The 19,711-nt window shown below is 30.8% G+C and overlaps 2 protein-coding genes across 6 annotated transcripts in view; both read left to right on the top strand.

Moving 5' to 3' along the window:
• Nucleotides 1-7,000, top strand: part of LOC108904195 (inter-alpha-trypsin inhibitor heavy chain H3-like) — a 55,301-nt gene extending 48,301 nt beyond the window's left edge. For both annotated transcript variants that reach the window (XM_018706651.1, XM_018706650.1), the window contains 3 exons: nucleotides 3,133-3,333; nucleotides 5,317-5,493; nucleotides 6,887-7,000. In XM_018706651.1, coding sequence (XP_018562167.1) covers nucleotides 3,133-3,333; nucleotides 5,317-5,493; nucleotides 6,887-6,897 — 389 coding nt within the window. In that variant the 3' untranslated portion in view covers nucleotides 6,898-7,000. The remainder of the gene's footprint in view (nucleotides 1-3,132; nucleotides 3,334-5,316; nucleotides 5,494-6,886) is intronic.
• A 4,212-nt stretch (nucleotides 7,001-11,212) lies between these two features.
• Nucleotides 11,213-19,711, top strand: part of LOC108904193 — a 66,198-nt gene continuing 57,699 nt past the window's right edge. The window contains exons 1-4 of one of the 4 annotated variants that reach the window (XM_018706646.1): nucleotides 11,213-11,330; nucleotides 16,114-16,261; nucleotides 16,320-16,562; nucleotides 18,595-18,798. In XM_018706646.1, coding sequence (XP_018562162.1) covers nucleotides 16,145-16,261; nucleotides 16,320-16,562; nucleotides 18,595-18,798 — 564 coding nt within the window. In that variant the 5' untranslated portion in view covers nucleotides 11,213-11,330; nucleotides 16,114-16,144. The other 3 variants (XM_023453973.1, XM_018706645.1, XM_023453972.1) reach the window with 3 other exon arrangements.

Below are 19,711 nucleotides of genomic sequence, written 5' to 3'. Positions count from 1 at the left end.
TACTTCGGAATATGACAGTTTAGAGAAAATTGCAAAGAGATATTAGGCATACTTCATTTGGCTGTCATTCATTTACTAATTAAGGTAATAACTTGATTTTTTCGGTAACGGCAAACGAAAAACAAATATTTTTTAATGTATTTGAAGAATGTTAGAAAACATTGCAATTTCAATAAAAACAGCATCGAAAATGTTGTTTTGTCTTAATAAATTTAAGATTTTGCTAGGTAAAAATGCCGTATGTGCAGTATGTGCTACATTTTCAATAGAAATTAATAGAAGAACCAAAACATGTACATCCTATACATGATATTTTGGATGTTCTTAAAGGGTTTTTTTTACTAATTTTTGATATATTGTGTTGCAAATAATATTTAATTGTTGTTTAATTTAAAACAACGCATGTAAACACATACGAGTTTAATTTGTTAAAAACATCGATTTCAACGCTTCTGCTAGAGAAGAAAGCCGTATGTGGTCACATCCGGCGTTTATACTATGTACAATGAAGGGCAACTTAAAGTCCCCACTAGTTGGGTCGCTCTCATTCTATCGCGCCCCACCACAAATAATTACGGAATGTTTCGGACTGGGAGTGCGGTATGGAGATATACTACACCGTGGCACCAAAAACTCTGATATATTCGATAGGGTAAATAATTAATCTGATACCAGTTGCATTTGATATTTTTTAAAATATTATTTTATTAATGATANCCGTTTCACGAAAAACATTAACACAACGCTGAACTGCACTTTGAAAAATTTTGTACTCAACAACGCCGGGAAATTGATTTTGAAATTCTATGAAACATTCCTCAATAGAATACTTCCATATTCCATCAATCTTGCGTCCATTTCTAAAGTAGGACTCTATGATAAACACTTTTTGTTCTTGAGAAAACACCATTTTAAACGCTTTTTAAAACGAAAATATTCAAATTGATAGCGGCGATATAGCGCTTTGACAGATGACGTTTAAGTTCATTTGCTATACGCTACGCCCTACGTCCAAATTTTCAGAACCAACTTGACCACGTTTTTATTTGAACGCTCGTTAGATATGTACATAGGTTTAGTTTGTTGACAATATATTTTCTATATTTGACCTTGAACTGACTTTAAACCAAAGCTAATCGCGTCAAACGGACACCGGAATTGGATTCGGCGATCTCAAAAACGTATAGATACATAGGTTCAGTTTGTTGACAATTGATTTTCTACATTTGACCTTGAATTGACCTTAAACCAGGGCTAATTGTGTCAGACGGACACCGGATTCGGATTCAGCGACCCCAAAACCATATGTATACCATGGGTCTTGTCTTTCGGACCTGCCACTTTTTTTTTGTGGGGCTGTGTAATGCTTTTCATCAGATTCAAGTAACAATAAATTTCGAACAAATTACATTTTACATTACATTTTCGTTACTAAAAAGATGACGGGCCGGTGTTCGTGGAAATGGAGGTATTTTTGAGCATTTACTCAAATAAAATCATTAAAATGATGACTAATGTTATTAATTTCTTTATTCGAATAAATAACCGAATGATTAGTCCTTATCGTGTCATTTAAGTAAAAGTGTTTCAGGTGGTTTTTTAAGTTTTACTCGAAAATCAGACTTTTCAAAAAACATAAGCGAGTAGTAATTTGTAGAAAATTGAAAGACGAATCTGAAAATATTATAATTGTTACTGTAAAATAGTAGGAATAGTTAGGAGGTAAACATATTAAAAGTTTCCGCCCTTGGGAGCTGAGCTAAAGGCAGGAGGGGGTGGAAAAGTAGTTTTTTGGCTTATATCTCGAAATCGGTACACTGTGGAAAAAATAATCCTAATAAAAATGAAAGTTAATTAAATTTCCTATAGTATTGTTTCTTTACATGTCTGCCGAATTCCCAACGGTTTTCGAGATATACGTTATTGGAAATTGATAATTTTCGAAAAAATCATTTTTACCTCTCTTTTTGAGCGGGGACTTTTAGTATGTTTACCTCCTAAATATTTCTAACAGTCATGAAGTAAAAAATTCTTCTTCATATTTCATACACTCTACACTCCTCTTTTGAACATTCATTGACTGGATTATTCACAATTTTCATTCAACGCAGGATTTCAATTTTAAACAGTTTTTAACACAATAATTGATCAAGAAATTTATTAATATACTGTCACATTACTTTCTACTAAATATCTAGTGATTTAGTAAATCACTTTGTAGATTAAATTAAAAAAAAATCATCTGCTAGCGACCCGATTAATATGTTTAATATGGCTCTCAAAATACACACTATAGTTATCACTTAAAAAGTCACTAAAAATTTAAAAATAAACTGTAGGTAACTAGTTATGTTTTTTAATTTTTCTATCAAATTTTTGGAAAATTTGTGTATAACTTACAGAAATATAGTTTGGTCAATTTTTTTTACCATTAATAATTCGTTGATATATCTTTGATTCCTATTTTTTGTTAGACAACCGGCATAAAAGAGTTCTTTTTTATATTACATATACTGTGTGATCTATTTTAAATATTTTAAAATACATCGTAAAAGAGGTATTTATTGTCTAGATTGCTTTTTTTTGTTTCTTGAGAAATAGAGCTTTCAAAACTATTACCTACGTCACGTGATATTTGAATTTATTTTCGGTTATAAAAACCGCCAAATTTGGCAAAAATTGGTCAGCATTTTTATTTAAAATTTGTCATCGGCATTGGATTCTGTACCCCCTGAATTGAGTTTGTAGTGAGTTTAAATAACTGGAAATTTCGTGACAAAATGCTCATTGCCAATTGTAATATTAGTAAGGACAGAAATGATAAAAACATTTCTGTTATTTCTAAACAGAATTAAACAATAATGTTTAAATATATGTATTTATGAATAACAAAAAATTATAAATACTTAACGAAAACATGGACAAAATTTGAAGCATCAGTCTTCAATTATATAATTATAGCCATTGATAATAACAGAAAGTTTATTTATAGAAGATAAGAAGAACATTTAGAAAAACTTGGTATTCTTATTTATTTTCATTAACTGCTGTTTTAATATAATTTGTCAATTAAAAATTTGTTCGTTTACTACTTAATGTGTAATTTATATGTGCAGCTAAATATTTTTTTAGATAGATGTAAATTACCTATATTTCTTAAATCAACAAAACCACTCTGCTCAGTCGCACCAACACAACGTTGGTTTTATGATCAGAAGCAAAACGATTGTGTCCAACACGAGTATTCTGGTTGTTTTGGTAATACAAACAGATTTTTAACTAAAAAGGAATGTGAAGAATGTATAACGCCCACTAATGAAGCAATGCTGCACGGTAAGTAACGTTAATTTTTTTTCTTTATTTTTTAGGTATTTGGACATTTGAAAAAAATTTAAGTAAGTCAATTTGGCTCTATCAAACAAATATTTAACTACACCTTTCTTTATATCAGCTGTGCATGGAAACAGACAAAAGCAAACAATTTTATCAAAGCATCTAAAATGAGAAGTCAAAAAAGTTCAGCAGACGAAAACGTTAGCTACTTTTTGTGATTATTTCCGTGTAAGATATTTTGGTTAGGCAAAACTATTTTCATAACTGATTCTTTTGGTACAATGGTTTATTTCACTAATTTTTGATATGATGATAAAGTTTTCAACAAAATTCATAACTTTTATACTGGGTGATTTTTAAAATAACGTCGAGACAGGTCAATTTTGTTCTCGGGAAGGGCATATTTTAAGATGATTCATTTGTGACCCAGAAAAACTGGACGGCCAACAGACTTGTTTTTTCTTATGGAATACGCTGGATATTTTCATATTCGGATAAAGCTTTCTCTTACGAATATAGTGATATAAGGTTTGATGGGTCTATCTCAAATAACAAGCGAGATATTGCGAGAAAATGACATTTATTTCAAAAAAATTATTTAATCTCATTTTTCATAAAAGAAATTGTACTTGGAAACGAAACAAATGCAAATAATTAACGAAAAAAAAACGAAAAAGTTTGCAAGTTTAGCAATAAAAATTAGGGTTCCTTTGTTGGCACTCAGCTCACTGATAAAAATGATTAAATTTCGGTTTTTGGTCGTTGCTTAGAAACACAAACACCACTGTTGTAGCTTAACATTTTCACAAATTATCCATCAACAATACAACTGAAACTACACAATAATGTGGACCAATCATATGTTGTAAAATTGCTTCGTACAGAAAAGTCTCATACCAGCTGATACGCGAATTAAATGAGGATGACCCAAACCGCCGGTTGCACTTTTGTGAACAATTAATGTTAGAGTGTGATGAAAATTCAAACTTTCAACATATTTTTTTCTGACGAGGCCACATCGCCATAATTGCAGGTATTAGTCAAATGACAATCCCCATTGGGCGTAAGAATTCCACAGTGAGCGTAAAGGCAAATTAAATGTATGGGTGGGAATCATAGTAAGGCGATATTTAGGTCCTTACTTTTTTGAAGAAAACCTCACCGATGTTCTTTTCCCCAACGCTGCAGGCGGCGATATACCCCATGAAAATATTTGGTTTCAACAAGATGGAGCTCCACCTCACTTTGGCTTAGAGGTTCGGCAACATCTTGATGATACATGTCCTAAAGATGGATAGGGCGGAGAGGATCTCTTGAGTGGCCCCCGCGTTCCCCCGACTTGACTCCTCTAGATTTTTTTCTATGGGGTTATTTAAACTCTAGGGTATACTTCAATCGACCAAACAATTTAGCAGACTTACAACTGGGAATTCGTGCTGAAATGGAAAGAATCAGCCCAGAAATTATTGATCGTAGTGTGCAAAGTATTTACACTCGCGCGGGCCAGTGCCAAATTGTTGGTGGAGGGCAATTTGAAAATTTACGTTAAATTTCGTTAATTATTTGCATTTATTTCGTTTCCAAGTACAATTTATTTTATGAAAAATGACATTAAATCATTATTTGAAATAAATGTCATTTTCTCGCAATATCTCGCTTGTTATTTGAGATAGACCCATCAAACTAACGTCACTGTATTCGTAAGAGAAAGCTTTATCCGAATATGAAAAAATATACAGGGTGTTCCATAAGAAAAAACAAATTTTTGGCCGTCCAGATTTTCAACAACTGAATCATCTTAAAAAATGCCCCTCCCGAGAACCAGTCGACCTGTCTCGACGTATTTTTAAAAATCACTCAGTATAGATGTTATGAATTTTGTTCCAAAGTTTATCATCACGCTGTACATATATACATAATCAGATATCTTCAATATTAATATATTATGCATATTCTATGATTTGATTTAATTTTTGTTTTCAGAATCCTGTTTGTTAAAAATTGAAATGGGGACTTGCACGAACTATACCTCCAAATGGGCATTCAACAAGACCGAGGGCCGTTGCACACATTTGTGGTATGGAGGATGCGGTGGAAACGCTAATGCGTTTGATTCCGTTGAGAGTTGTAAGCGAGTGTGTGTAAATCCTTCTGAAATAGGTATGCAAATATTATATTGCACATTGAGGATATTGAAGATATTTTTATAATAATAAATTATAATGATTATACAAACAGGATGATGTATTTGAATGTGGAAAAGTAAACTGGATGAATATCCTGACTATTCATAAGTGCAAAAAGAAATGCAACAAAAAAATACATACCTACGTAAGGGTCTCATTTGTATGTATCGCCTTGAATATCGTCAAAAGAGTATATAAAAGAGGCACATTAATAAAAATTATATTAGGACACCGTTTCATTTGAAAAAATAATTGACAATTGTCAGCTACTGAGGTAGGCCTTCAAAATGATGATAGTGTGTTTATGTCTGTAGTATTTACGGAATCATTAAAGTTAATCTTTTCAATTTTAAAATAATGGCTGCGTTAAAACTTATAGATATCTATAATATTTATTTATATTTTCCTATATATGGCACCAAAGGTAATGTCAAAATATTCTTGAGGAATGGATGTTGCCATTGTTACACTTTTGCATCACAATCTATACAGTGTATTTCAGTTCGATTGAAATAATTCAGAATTGCCAGAAAGCAAGGCTCTAAGTCTCATCGTTTTCACTGTTTTCACAGGACCATATTGGTCGGTTGTTAAAATCATATTATTTACAAAATCTTTGGTATGCTTATAACAAATTGATTCAAATTTGGTGTGGGGTTAACATTTACACATTTACATAATTTACTGTAAAATTTTTGTAGGTCAGTGGCGTAGGAATGGGTAGTAAAGTGGGATTTTTTTAGCCCAACTTCTACGCCAATGACCTAATAATCATTTGGGATTCATTTTTAGATTCCGTGGACAAATTTATCGAAATTGCGAATTTATTTCATTATTATCGCCACAATATTTTCATCTAGTTGTAGTTTTATAACAGAATTATATCATTTTAAGGGCGTTTGTTAAATTTGACATGGTTTTTAATCTTCCTCAAATGTACTTACCTTCATTAAGTTCAAAGGTAATTGTAGTATTTTACACTGCGTTAATGGCCGACATCAAGTTATCTATTTTAAATTTAATTTTATTGTATTTATTCTTTCAAATGAATTAACAGCCATATTAACGTATGACATTTTCGAGCTTACAAACTTTTATTTACAAAAAAAAAGAAACAGTAAATATTAATTCCACGTTAGTGCAATATTAAAACGATGACATATTTCTGTACATTTTCTTTACACACTTTAAAGTTATCTCTAGTTAGTTATGTGAAAAATTAAGATTTAATCTGGTGTAACAATAGTATCATTTACAATATTTTATCTAGCTTCACGATTTCTTGAAACATAATCACATTTCGATATTGTTTTTTAAAGTTCGGTTTCTCTAGAATATATTTTAATATATATTTTTATTTATTTCAGATCCACGTTAAGATGATGTATCAACAAAAATAAGCGCTGCACTTGGTATTTCTTTAAGTGGAACTTTTTTTGTATTTTAGTAAAAATAATATAATAAATTTCACATTAAAATAATTTGTTTGTTCTTCTTGCACAAATTACTGTCATTAAAACTTCATAGTATTCCATAATAGTCCATCTACAATATTTTGAATATTTTATAAGGAACATCAAAAACACAAAATGTTTCTTAAAAAGTTCCATACCCTTCGTTTATTGTTGACGATTTTGCACGTCTTTTAAAATTGTCAGATAAAATTATTACAAAACGTCGTGTGTCGGTAAAAGTCGACATATGTATTTGCCCGTTAGTTTTCGTCGGTCTACTTCACTTTTGTGTCAATTTTTTGCTTGTTTTACCCGATAAGTAAAGTCATCGAAAATGAACGAGGTTTATGGAACCTTTGCAGCCTTTTTAAGACAAGTAAACTATTTTTTCAAATGCTTCCAAATTCAACATAAAATAACTCTAAGTGTTTGTTAACCTCTTCAGATTTCTTAAAAAAATTAGATTAATCTAGCAGTATTTAACATTGTCTGGTTACGACATAGCCGTTTTAACGTTTCAAGAGACTTCTCTTATTCGGAAGTATCTTTGAAACTAAAGATCAAGTTCTTAGGTCAGTAATCCACAACACTCAAACCTAGTGACCCATTGTGCACATCATTAACAATTTCGCTATGTCAAGTGCGTGTCTTTATATTAACAATATTTAGACATAATTTTTTATTTTTATTATTGGATAATTTACTAGACATTGCTGGTAATTCAATACTATAGTAGTTTGGGGTATACTCCATAGAATAGTTATTTCCTGCAATATTAGGAGTTAGGAATCTTGTCTGTCAGGTGAGATATCTTTTGCAACGTACCTAGTTTTTTTGGTAGAGGAAAGTTTTTAGTTTTACTTGAACTGATGTCTGTTATGTAAACAGCTGAGGCAAAATACCAGATGTTTGTTAACTGAAATATCGTGATCTATATGTCAATGTGTGTTAACAGTATACAAAGTACAGATAATTAAGATACTTTAACAAAATTGCTAATTATAGTGACAGACCGATAATTTTCAACACAAAATTTCTCACCTTTTTCCAAGAATGTGGGCAAGGTTGTAATGATAGACAGACAAAACTGTGCCAAGTTCACCTGCTTCGCAATAACCGCTTCAGAAGTGCTTTTCTGCTGCAAAGGTTGTTAACGTCCATCATGCTATTGTACATATTTTCGTAATAACTAACGAGTGATTATCAGTTGAGTATCAATTTTTATTTATAATAATAAAAATATAATTAAATTCATTCATTATGAGCAACAATATATTTGTCGTAACCTAGACTGCTTTTGTGATGTTATAATATCGAGATTATGTTGTGGCAGATAATTCTCAAGAAATCTATGGGGTTATGATGCAATGAGATCATAATTTCCAATGCTTTTTTTCTGTCATTGATTGCTCAAGTTGGTTTAAAATCTCGAAAACTGCTTTGTGGAGGAGTTTCTTGATGTTAGGGTCAAAATATTATGGGTACACCACTGGCCTGCTCACATTAAAAAAATACAAGAAATGAATTCAGTATAATATCATTTTATGATAACTCTGCAAAAATTAAACGCCACCATGCAACGCAGTGTTTTTCCTGCAAAAATAACTTTAAACGTGACAGGCATCAAAGTTCACATACATAATTTCGTTTTCTTTTAGAAAGTGTTCGCTTATCACAATATATTTATATTTTCATTAGGCAGTAGAAGTTCAGTTCCTGCCAGTATATTTTTATTTTTTATGGAATACAGTAAACTGGTTAGCTTTGTTATTTTTTGATTACACAGTCCCACAAAAAAAGTGCGAGGTCCGAAAGACAAGACCATGGGTAGCTATATGTTTTTGAGGTCGATGAATCAGAATCCAGTGTGTGTTTGACCCGATTAGCTCTGGTTGAAGGTTAGCTCAAGGTCACACGTAGAGAATCAATTGCCAACAAAGTAAATCTACATATCTACATATACGTTTTTGGCATTGGTGAATCCAAATCCGGTGTTCGTTTGATTCGATCAGATCTGCGTTAAGGTTAGTTTAAAGTCAAATGTAGGGAATCAGTTGCCAGCAATGTAAACCAATGTATAGACGTTTTTGGGGTCGGTGAGTCTGAATCTGTTGTCTATTTGATCCGATCAGGTCTGCGTTAAGGTCAGTTCAAGGTCAACTGTAGCGAATCAATTGCGAAGAGAGTAAACCAATGTATTTATACGTTTTTGGGGTCGCTGAACACGAATCCGTTTGACCTGATCACGACTGTTAAATACTCTCAAGTTCTAAACTCAAAATACTCATTTATGCGTATTAAAATTTGAGTAACAAATAAGATTAAAGAAATAAAACTTTAACTCTGAGTTAATTGTTTTCACATGACAAAATTCTAGTATCAGTAAGCCAAATTATGTAAGCTTTAAACCAATATGTCCGTTAATGCTTCATGCACATTAATTTACATAGCGAGTCCGTGTCGGTTGAGATTCTTGAGAAGAGCTTTTCAAGATAAGAGATTTTTTGCCTTGATGTATCATATGAAATCACTACATCTCACTATTAAGATATCGAGACTCACTTTTATGGTATCCAACTATTTTGGTGTCAAAAGATCTGCGAAGTTGATTTCTTTTACGTTTTCTCAATTTCAATGGTAAATCTTATTTTAACGACCAGCAGTAATCGGCTAACATGTTTATATTCCATCTGCCTTGGTACCAACGCTCCGTTAACTTAATATCTTTTTAAATCTTTCTCACTTGAGTGTTTTGAGTTTATAACTTGAGAGAATCTAGCACACCTGATCAGGTCCCAAACAGACACCGAAATTCGGATTCAGCTACCCCAAAAACATACAGATGGGTTTACTTTGTTGGCAATTGATTTTATACATTTAACTTTGAACTGACCTTTAACCAGATCCCAAAAACGTATAGATACATTGGTTTACATTGCTGGCAATGGATTCCCTACATTTGACCTTGAACTGACTTTAACCCAGATCGGATCGGGTCAAATGGATGCCGGATTCGAATTATGCGATTCCATAAACGTGTAGATATGTAGGTTTACTTTGTTGGCAATTGATTCTCTACATTTGACCTTGAACTGACCTGCAACCAAAGCTAATTGGGCCAAACGGCCACCTGATTCGGATTCAGCGACCCCCAAATCATATGGCTACCATGGTCTTATCTTTCGGACCTTCCACTTTTTTTTTGTAGGGCTGTTATTAACTCGGGAATAATGGGAAGAACAGGCATTTGTACCGAAATCCCCATGTATTGCATGCGGTGCTGGGACTCTTGTCTCCTGCTCGCCGGCAAAGGGGCAAATGGGGTGTTCGGACACCTCCCTCATCACGCTAGCCTTAACGGACGATTGGGGGTGTGAACATCGCGCTGGCCGATAGATCGCTATCGGAAACGAGATGGATTCCTAGAAATGTGGGAAACGATCTAATTTATTTTGCTGCCTTTGTCCACTTTGGGACACCCTCGGGGTGGTACTATTTCCTGGAGGTTTTCAACCGAGTCTGTTGCACTTAATGTTTTTTTGGCGAGTATGGTTACTATACACTGACTTTCTAGGCTTTGCTTTGCTTAGCACTGATATTGAGGCCTCCTATGGGTACCCATTTTGGGCTCTAGGAGGATTTTATCCCTTGGGATCTTCAGTGCAGGATTGGACAATGCCTGGGCGGATGGGACACTAGAACTAGAATTTTTGATATAATTCAATTTAAAATTGGATTGATTAAAAAACCATATATTTGTAACAAGCGGCTATTTGATTATTGATCTCCAGAGGTTTTATATAATGCTTTCTTCTTCATGTGGGAGGTAGTTTGGGTCCTTTTGGAGACGGCTTCGTGGTTCCGATTGAAAAGTTGAGCGAAAATTTGAAATCTACTCTGAACTTGGAACACGACAGAACAAATTACGGCATGTTTTTCATTTAGCAAATTTAAGGTCAAATTTATATACGCTTCTCTTATAAAATTTACAGAAAAATACGTCAAAACTTTAGACACTAGTTCCATTAGTGTAATTTTTGTTACAATGGTCTCCGCTACCTATTCGCTGCCCTATTTTTTTATTACTGTATTCGCTCTACAAATATCAACAAAATTGCATTTACCATTTAATTTATTTTCAAATCACTCTATAACTGGTACAATGATAAAAAACTGTAAACAAATGCTGGAATTTCTTGGACTTATAGTAACATTTTAATTTTGTAGTTAATCGTCATCACCAAGATAAACCTTTGACTTGCAAGTATATATAAAATTACCAGAAAGTACGGGGAACTACTACAGATGTAATTGAAATAATTTATTAATAAAATAAAATAAAAAGTTTTAAACAAAAGTGAGTATGTTTTTAACATAAATTATAACAAACATATTAATATAGTTGTTTCGCTCATGTGGCTCTTAATGTGTTCGTTTACGTGATATTGGATATCAACTGCGTTGCAAAGTAAACTTAATTTTGAGTAAGTAGGGCCCTTTATTTTTTGTTTTCAAACTAATATTGACATTTTTAATTGTGAAGACATAGTAATGAGAAAATTATATTAATTTTAGGTTTATTGGTATCATATTTCAATCTCAATTTGGCTTTATAGAGTCGAAGAATAATGTCAAATTGCTTGTTAAAATTTCATTAGCAGCAACATGTTTGTATAAATATTCCAATACTGATAATGTTGCATAAATTAATTGGTTTTTTTTTATAAGATACATATAATAGTCTGATATTCAAATAACTGAAATACAATTTGTATTTTCTGGATTGACACTTACTGAAAAGGTCTAGGAGATAGCATGCTAAAAGCCTAAAAGTCGATACTTGCGATATTATTATAAAAAAACGTGTTTTTCTTGTCATTAAAAATTCTTTAGGAAAATTGTATTTCTTTTTGTCGTAAAGTTACATGCAATGTGTTTGGAACAAATAGTTTTTAATACGAATATACATATTTTTGAAAGTTATTTAAAAATGGCCTAAGAATAAATCAATTTTATAGGTACCGAGATATTATATCACTAAAGGTAAAAATTACTTCAAAATAACTTTATTAATAACAATACGATATAAATATCTCCTCTTTTTTTGTCAAAAACGATTTTATTAATATTTTATTCAAATATATTATACACTAGCTTTTTATATCAGTTACACCAGACCACCTGTTAAATATTAATTGTAATCCTTATCAGGATTGAACAAGTAATGTAAACTAAGAATGATAACGAGTTTTTACAGTTAATAAACTTTTTTGTAAGTTTATATTCAACATTATAATGTAGAAAATTAAGAATTTGGTATTGATTGATATTAACTTGGACGTTAGAAACTAATAAAAATACTCTCTTGTTCATGATGGCTATAAAAAGTTGTTTAAGGTTTATTTTTGGTCGCTAGTGTCTGCATAACAAAATTCAGAAATTTTGAATTTGGATCACTAACTAATAAGTTTTGTCAAAAACGCCAAGACAGGTCAATATCTATTTCTTGAAATCCTTAATAATTCTGTTAAGTTTTACTTTCATTTGTTTTTGATAGTAATGCCAATTGTTTTTCAACAATTAGCAATTTTTTATTAGAATTCGATAAACCTTACCTGTCTGAATATATTCTAGAAAATAAATATTCTGCGTGGACTATAACCCCATCCAGCTTTTAATTACACCCCCAATATCTAATAAGTAGTTTAATGTTGCCTAGTGTGGCACTAATCATCTTTGCATAGTATATTTACAGATTGGTAGGTGGCTCTCTGTCAGTAGATATAAAACAATATTTTGGGCCAATAAGCATAGTATTATATAGGGTGATCCATTAACGGTACGGACCGATTGTATATAGGAAACTAAACGTGCTACGATTATGGGGTAAAAGATCTATTAACAAATACGGCCAAAAGAAATTGATTTAAAATATTTTCAACTTTGTAACTTCACCGCTAGGGGGTGCAATGCTACAGTGTTACAGAAAATTTGTCGTTTTTCGAAATTTCGCTTATATAACCCAAGTTGAAAATACACTTTTTAGATACACTGTTAAACCTTTCACAAGTATTACCGTAGCAACGCCAGTATGAAGGACGCCATCTTGAAATTTTTAAATTGTCATAACTGCTAAATGCCGTAATCGATTTCAAGAAACAATGACTCATTTTAAAGAGCTATTAATAATTAATAATAGCCTGCCTCGTTATGGAAACAATAATCTTTATAACTACTCAGATGTTTCGAACTAATAAAAAATTGAAACATTGCAGTTATCAAAAAAATTTCAAAATTTAGCAAATACTTTTTTAAAGACAAGCTTGGTATAGTTTTACAATTATTTATTTTTGGCTTGGACTATGTAAATGTTATTTAGAGAACTAAGTAAAGGAGAATATTCTAGCACAACTTATCTTAACAATAACTTGAAAACGAAAAAAAAAAAGATATCGACCTCCGATTTGTGTAGGTATTTGTTTTCCTAATAAATGTCTATCAAGCCATGATAAAAACCTATATCGTTGCATTTAATTTTTTTAGTAAACGGAGACAATTACATAACTTTTAAAAGTGTATTTTCAACTTGGCGAAATTTCGAAAAAACGACACTTTTCTGTAACACTGTAGCAGTTGCGCCCTCTGAAGTTACAAACTTGAAAATATTTTAAATCAATTTCTTTTGGCTGTATTTAATTTGTTATTAGATAATCGTCGCATGTCTAGTTTTCTATGTACAGTCGCTCCGTCCGTACCGATAATGGATCACCCTGTATATTTCACCCACAAATTCCAAAAGTAGGATTTGTTGCTTATTCTTTAGAAATTTTGAATTTTTATATTTTTTATAAGAATAAAATGGGGAGCTTCGTTTTAGAAAATCATAATTTTAATGAAAGGTACAACTGTAACAAATGTTTAAAAACATTAATTGACAATTAGAAAGAATTTATTCACTATTTAATGTAGGTAATGTCCAGCCGCAAATGATAATAATCAACTTTAACATTTTTTGTAAGTTTTGCTGTCAATGAATATTAGTAAACTTTTGATGAAATTTTCAATTAAAATGTTTCTTTTGAAACTCAGATTCCTATTTAATTCTCAAAAATTAGTTTTCTAGAGAAAATCACTCTTCTAAAAATTAAATAAATAAATAAAAGCCTATTAATCTAATCTAATCTATTAATCTAATATCTACTTTATTTGTTTTAATTTCATATTTAATATTCCTGATTTTGTTACACTCTTAATTAAATTTGTATAAAAACTACAGACTATCTTAATAAATTAAAGAAAAATAGTTAGTAAGTATGTAAACTTAAATTATTCAGATTCAGAAACTGTTATTTATTTCCAATCACATGATGAGTAGTAGCAGCTACTGTATTTTTGCAGTTTTCATTTTAATCATTCAAAATTATGTTTGGGCGATCCCGAGGAACATGCTATATGTTATATGTTGGACTTATGTCTCAATGACAAGATATTCGATTGTTTTTGCAAGACACGTATTCGCTGTGAGCAAGTAGGCAGAGGGGATGGTCACACATCTGCGAGCGCTATTAGCGTCAACTTAGTGAACTTAGGTCGGAAATTTAAAAGTCTTCTGTATAAGGATTTTTTTAAATGGGACACACAAGTTGTTGTATCAAAGATTGTAAAAATAACCGGTTACAATAGTGACTGTGTATTTTACAAATTCCCTAAAGCTACTCATAAACTGGGTCAACGACAAAAATGGATTGATGCAATTAGAAAATAGTATATTAAAGTATAAGTGGATATTTAGACTGGACGTTTTTTGGGTTCTTGATGTTGCCATGGTAACTTTAAAACACGCGCGTTTTTAAAAGTTGGGGGGCGTGCTTTAAATAAGCAAAATAAGGTACCAATAAAAAAAAGTAAGTAAATATAACTATCAATTTTAAAATAGACATTGATTGAAAATGTAAGTTGTGGCATGTGGATCAAATTTAATGTTTAAAATCTATCTAAATAATAATTAAAATTGTATGTTGTTGTAGGTACAGCATTTAATCATGGGCCAGGACGGTTACCTAAAAAAAGTCATGTAATTTGTAGTAGTCATTTGATGTTTGATTGAAATACTAATTTTTCCAAAACTAGAAAAATAAATAAATAAATAAAAAACATGCTATTTAGACCATACTTTTAAACATTTGTTTATTTATTGCAATTATAATTAAATTTTGGAGGGTAAATTTTCCTATTCTAATATTCGCAGTCAACATAATCACAAAAATGAAGTGCAAAATCCTAAAAATAATAATCAAATTGTTTACTTACTGATATTATTTATAGATTACGATCTAAAAGCTGTTTTACATTGACAATTTATTGATCAATTAATTCATGAAGTCGCTTCATCAAGAAATTGGACAACTGTAATGCACCAAATCAGCTGTCAAATAACTTCATCAATTTATTCATCAAGTTCTTGACGAATTAGAGCATGTTCTAATTTTGGTCAATTTCTTCGTGAAGTTCGGAAGTACCAACCCAACAGATTTCCAGCCTCAGATCAGTAATGAGGTTATGTTATTGGAATATGTAAATAATTGTGTGGCGTCGTGCTAGTTTTGCATTGTTTTTACTGATTTGTTACTTACAAAAACTAATATTTATATAATATGTGTCAGAACGGTACCGCTGTTGTATCACTACAATTATGAGTGGAAAGGTGACATTTTTGAAATTTATTTGCTTCTTTGATTCATTGGTAGAACTGATTCATACGTCAAAAAACTTGACAAAGTCTGTAGCAGTGTAAAACCACACTGTTTACCAATAAATTCGTGAATTAATTGATGAAGAATTTCGTCAATTTATTGATGAATAAATTGTCAATGTAAAAAAGCTATAATAACTTCTTTGTTACGTTAATTAAATAAAAAGTATTTACTATCATTTGTATTTGGCATATACTCTTTCAATTCTATGTCACTTTAAATTTCCGACAGAAGTTGTAGCTGTAAAACCGCTAGGTGGCGATACCAGCGAAGCTCACAGCGAATATTTTTTCTTGTAACATCCATGTGACATTTGAAGGTTGTAATATTCGTACATAAATGTTTAATCATATAATACTCATATTTATTATAGGTACGTCTTTGTAGATTTAATATTTTCGAAAGAGACTGACCTAGCATGTATTCCAATATTTTAATATTCATCCTGCTTATGTGGAATACTAAGGCAACTTTTCAAGCAGATTTTATTGTTTTTAGACAAAATGGTTTAATTAAGTCAAATATCATTAAAAGGGTAAGTGAAAATATTTTTTTATAAATATTCCCTTAAAAACTACACTTAACGTTTTTAGAATGTAGCTCCAGACGTTCCCAAAATCAGAGAATTTATTGTTAAAACATCTGTTGCCAATCGTTTTGCAGAGACAACCGTTCTGAGTAAAGTTGAAAATGTTGATAAGTATGCCAAACAAACAACGTTCTCTGTGGTATTACCCGAAAGAGCGTTTATTTCTGGTTTCTCTATGGAAATTGATGGAAAAACATACAAAGCTTTCGTTAAAGAGAAGGAAGAAGCTGAAAAAATATATGGACAGGTATGAATTAAGACATTTGCGATTTTGAAAAAATCTTATCAAATGAATTCAATGTTCTTCGATACCAGAAATCTAGATTCAATGCTGAAGCTGCTTGTGTGTTTTCTTCAAACCCAAGCAATTCATCCAACTTGGTACTGTTACTCATTGCATTAGAAGCTTCTTTTTTGATCTACCGTTACATGTCCATTTTTGTGAAATTGCGATATAGACGAGCAACTTCGACCTCTGATCCCATTCTATTTCCGTAACCAACCATCTTTATAATTATTATTTTATCTATATCCCATTTAAAAATTTAAGGGTTGCAGCTGCCACTGAATTTAGGGAAGAAATTTTTACGTTGCAGGGTGTCATTTCAGAAACTAAAATCGACGTGCTTCGGGAATTTTTATAAATAATTGAGATAGATACAAAATTTATTTCATTTGACTGTTTCACAATGTATAAATAAAATTATTAGTTTATCTGTAAAGACTTAGTATATATTATAAAGTGCAAAAGTGGCAAGTTTAGGCGAAATAATGTTTGTTTAAGAAAATAAATGATGTATTACAGTGCAAGAAAATTAATTATTGGTGATCAAATACAATAATCTTCAATACAATGTAAATACTTTTAATCAAATAGGTACTTAAATATCTCTTCGGTTAAAATATTATCAAATAATTTACAGATGTCAGGACCACTGATTACTAGATTTCAACTGTTTCTTATATTTTTTTGTATATAGGCTCATTATCGCTGCATGGTAAACTGGAAAATCTTAAAAATTATTATTACTATGATTATTTTTTTGCAGTTAAATAAGTAACAAAACCGAGAATGATTGGGTCAAATGTTTCCTTTTTTCGAATTTGAACTATTTTTAATAGTTACAATAGCGTCTGCAGTGGTGCAGGTACCAGGAGATGCTGTCATTAAAAATTAAAAAATTGTTGTCATTGAGTGTTTTGAAAATTCATTAGATTCCTAATTGTAGTTTAAAGAAAAAAGATTTCTTTCGATAATTTAAAATAATAATAATCATACAATTGAATAAGTCTAAAATATCTCTAAATGTTTAAAAATTGTTTACTCAAAATTTAATTTCAAATATAGCAACTGTCAAATGTCTGAGAAAATCATTTTAAATTTTTTAGGAGTTATTTCTTGAGTTGTTGTTGCAAGACGATTTGAAAATGTATTTTGAAAAGTAAATGAAATGTCACTATTGTTGTATTTCTTTAAGATTCTCATTACCCCACCCATGCAAATTATGAAAATTTACAACTCTGTTCCTTGTAAAACAAGATTTGTCGGTACAAAACAAATTCACGAAGCAAAGCCATTCACCAACCAGCGGCAAAATTGTAAACGTGCGTTGGGATCTAAATTTTCAAGTTCTTGAGCAGGAGTTAAATGAAATGGCCGAAGAAGTTGCGTTTTAAAAGTTTTGTGAACATTAGTTTTACATACATTTAATTGTCTTGTACATTGCGGACACTTCACAATAGAACTTTAAATGTAACTTTCAATCTCGAAAAAAGAAACAACGTAATTTTAATATATTTGTTTCACAGATTTTTTCATTTTACGTATAGTTACAATAATCCGTATTATACAAAAACAACAAATAAAACGACTTTTTGCCTGTGGGCTATGTGTCTAGTTCCTTGTCCTTGGGATTCAGTAGATCTCAAAACCAATATGTTTACCAATTTTCAATGCATGTTTATTTTTTATGGCAGACCCTGAAATTGTCACCTTTTTTTCAAAACATAAACAGATAAATTAAAAATTTACATTTTCTACCACTGCTTTTGTTGCGTTTTTGTAGCGATTAATAATATCTACATCATTAATTGTTTGTAAAATTTGATATTTTATAGCAACCAAATACACTGTGTGTTAATTTTCATTTAGAGGTTCTATTTCAATTTTACGTTCATATCCGTTCAGTAAAAATTAAATTATTTTTTGTACAAATTGCAACACCCTGTAAGTGATTTTATTTGGTCAAATTCCTTTTAAATTTTGTGTTTATTTTTAGTCTCTGACCAGTGGACAAACTGCAGCACACGTAGCTGTTAGTACTAGAAACTCCAACAGATTTACCGTAAACGTTAATGTGGAACCCGAAAGCAAAGTGAATTTTCACTTAACTTACGAAGAACTGTTGCAAAGAGAAAAGGGACAATACGAAGTAATTGCCAACATTCAGCCAGGGCAAATAGTCAAGAAGCTTATAGTTGAGGTAGTTATAGTCCTAAGTAGTTTAGAATTAACAGCCGTCGTCAGAAGTTTTCTATTACGATTTCACTATAACGTAGAAGCAATAACTAACTGATCAATATTTTACAAGTCACTTGTTGCACTTGTTTGCAGAGAAATTTAAAAAATAGAATATTTTATTTTGAATTTGTTGCATTGTAGTGCAGTTTTCTTTTGAACCAATGAAAATTAATAGGACTTTTATTACTAAAAAATTATAGTAAATAATGTTTTAAATTTATGGTAACGACTCGGTTAAAAATTTTAAGAAATAAAATGAAAAATCCAGTATCCAGATGAATTAGTAGTCAATTAAGTTATTCATAGTTATAGAAAACATTTTGGGATAAAAGATTTTAGTGAATCAAAATGTTTAAATTACTTGTTTTCAAGATACAAAGGGCGCTGAAGTTTTGAAAAATTGGGAGGCACATTTACATATTTCCGATATTGACAGAAATTACGTAAATGTTCGTTAGAACATTCATTGAGTGTCCAACCTACCAAAATTCATAATGATACGTTAACTGGTTTTGGAAATATTTTGAAAATATGATCTCCTGAGGCCCCTTATGAAGCGTTTTCGACCCTTGTTTATAGGAAAAAATAATCTTATTTTTGATCGTAGAACCTACTGCTAAAGTATTGCACACTAATTATGGGACACCCTGTATAAGATCAAAAAAAATTATATATTAATTACTTTTTACTTAACTAATTTATATTAAATCTAAAAATCTTCCTAATTAACATTAAATCCAGTTTTACGATAGTTATCTTCTATATTTATATATTATATTTATAATTATCTTCTATATTTATATACTTAGTATTTTTCGGGAAATAAATTATTATTATTATTATTATTATAAATATTATTATTATTATTAATATTA

Source organism: Anoplophora glabripennis, unplaced genomic scaffold, assembly GCF_000390285.2.
Source record: "Anoplophora glabripennis isolate ALB-LARVAE unplaced genomic scaffold, Agla_2.0 scaffold130, whole genome shotgun sequence".
NCBI lineage: Eukaryota > Metazoa > Arthropoda > Insecta > Coleoptera > Cerambycidae > Anoplophora > Anoplophora glabripennis.
Note: the sequence above shows the minus strand (reverse complement) of the source record. Positions and strands in the feature narration are given on the sequence as shown.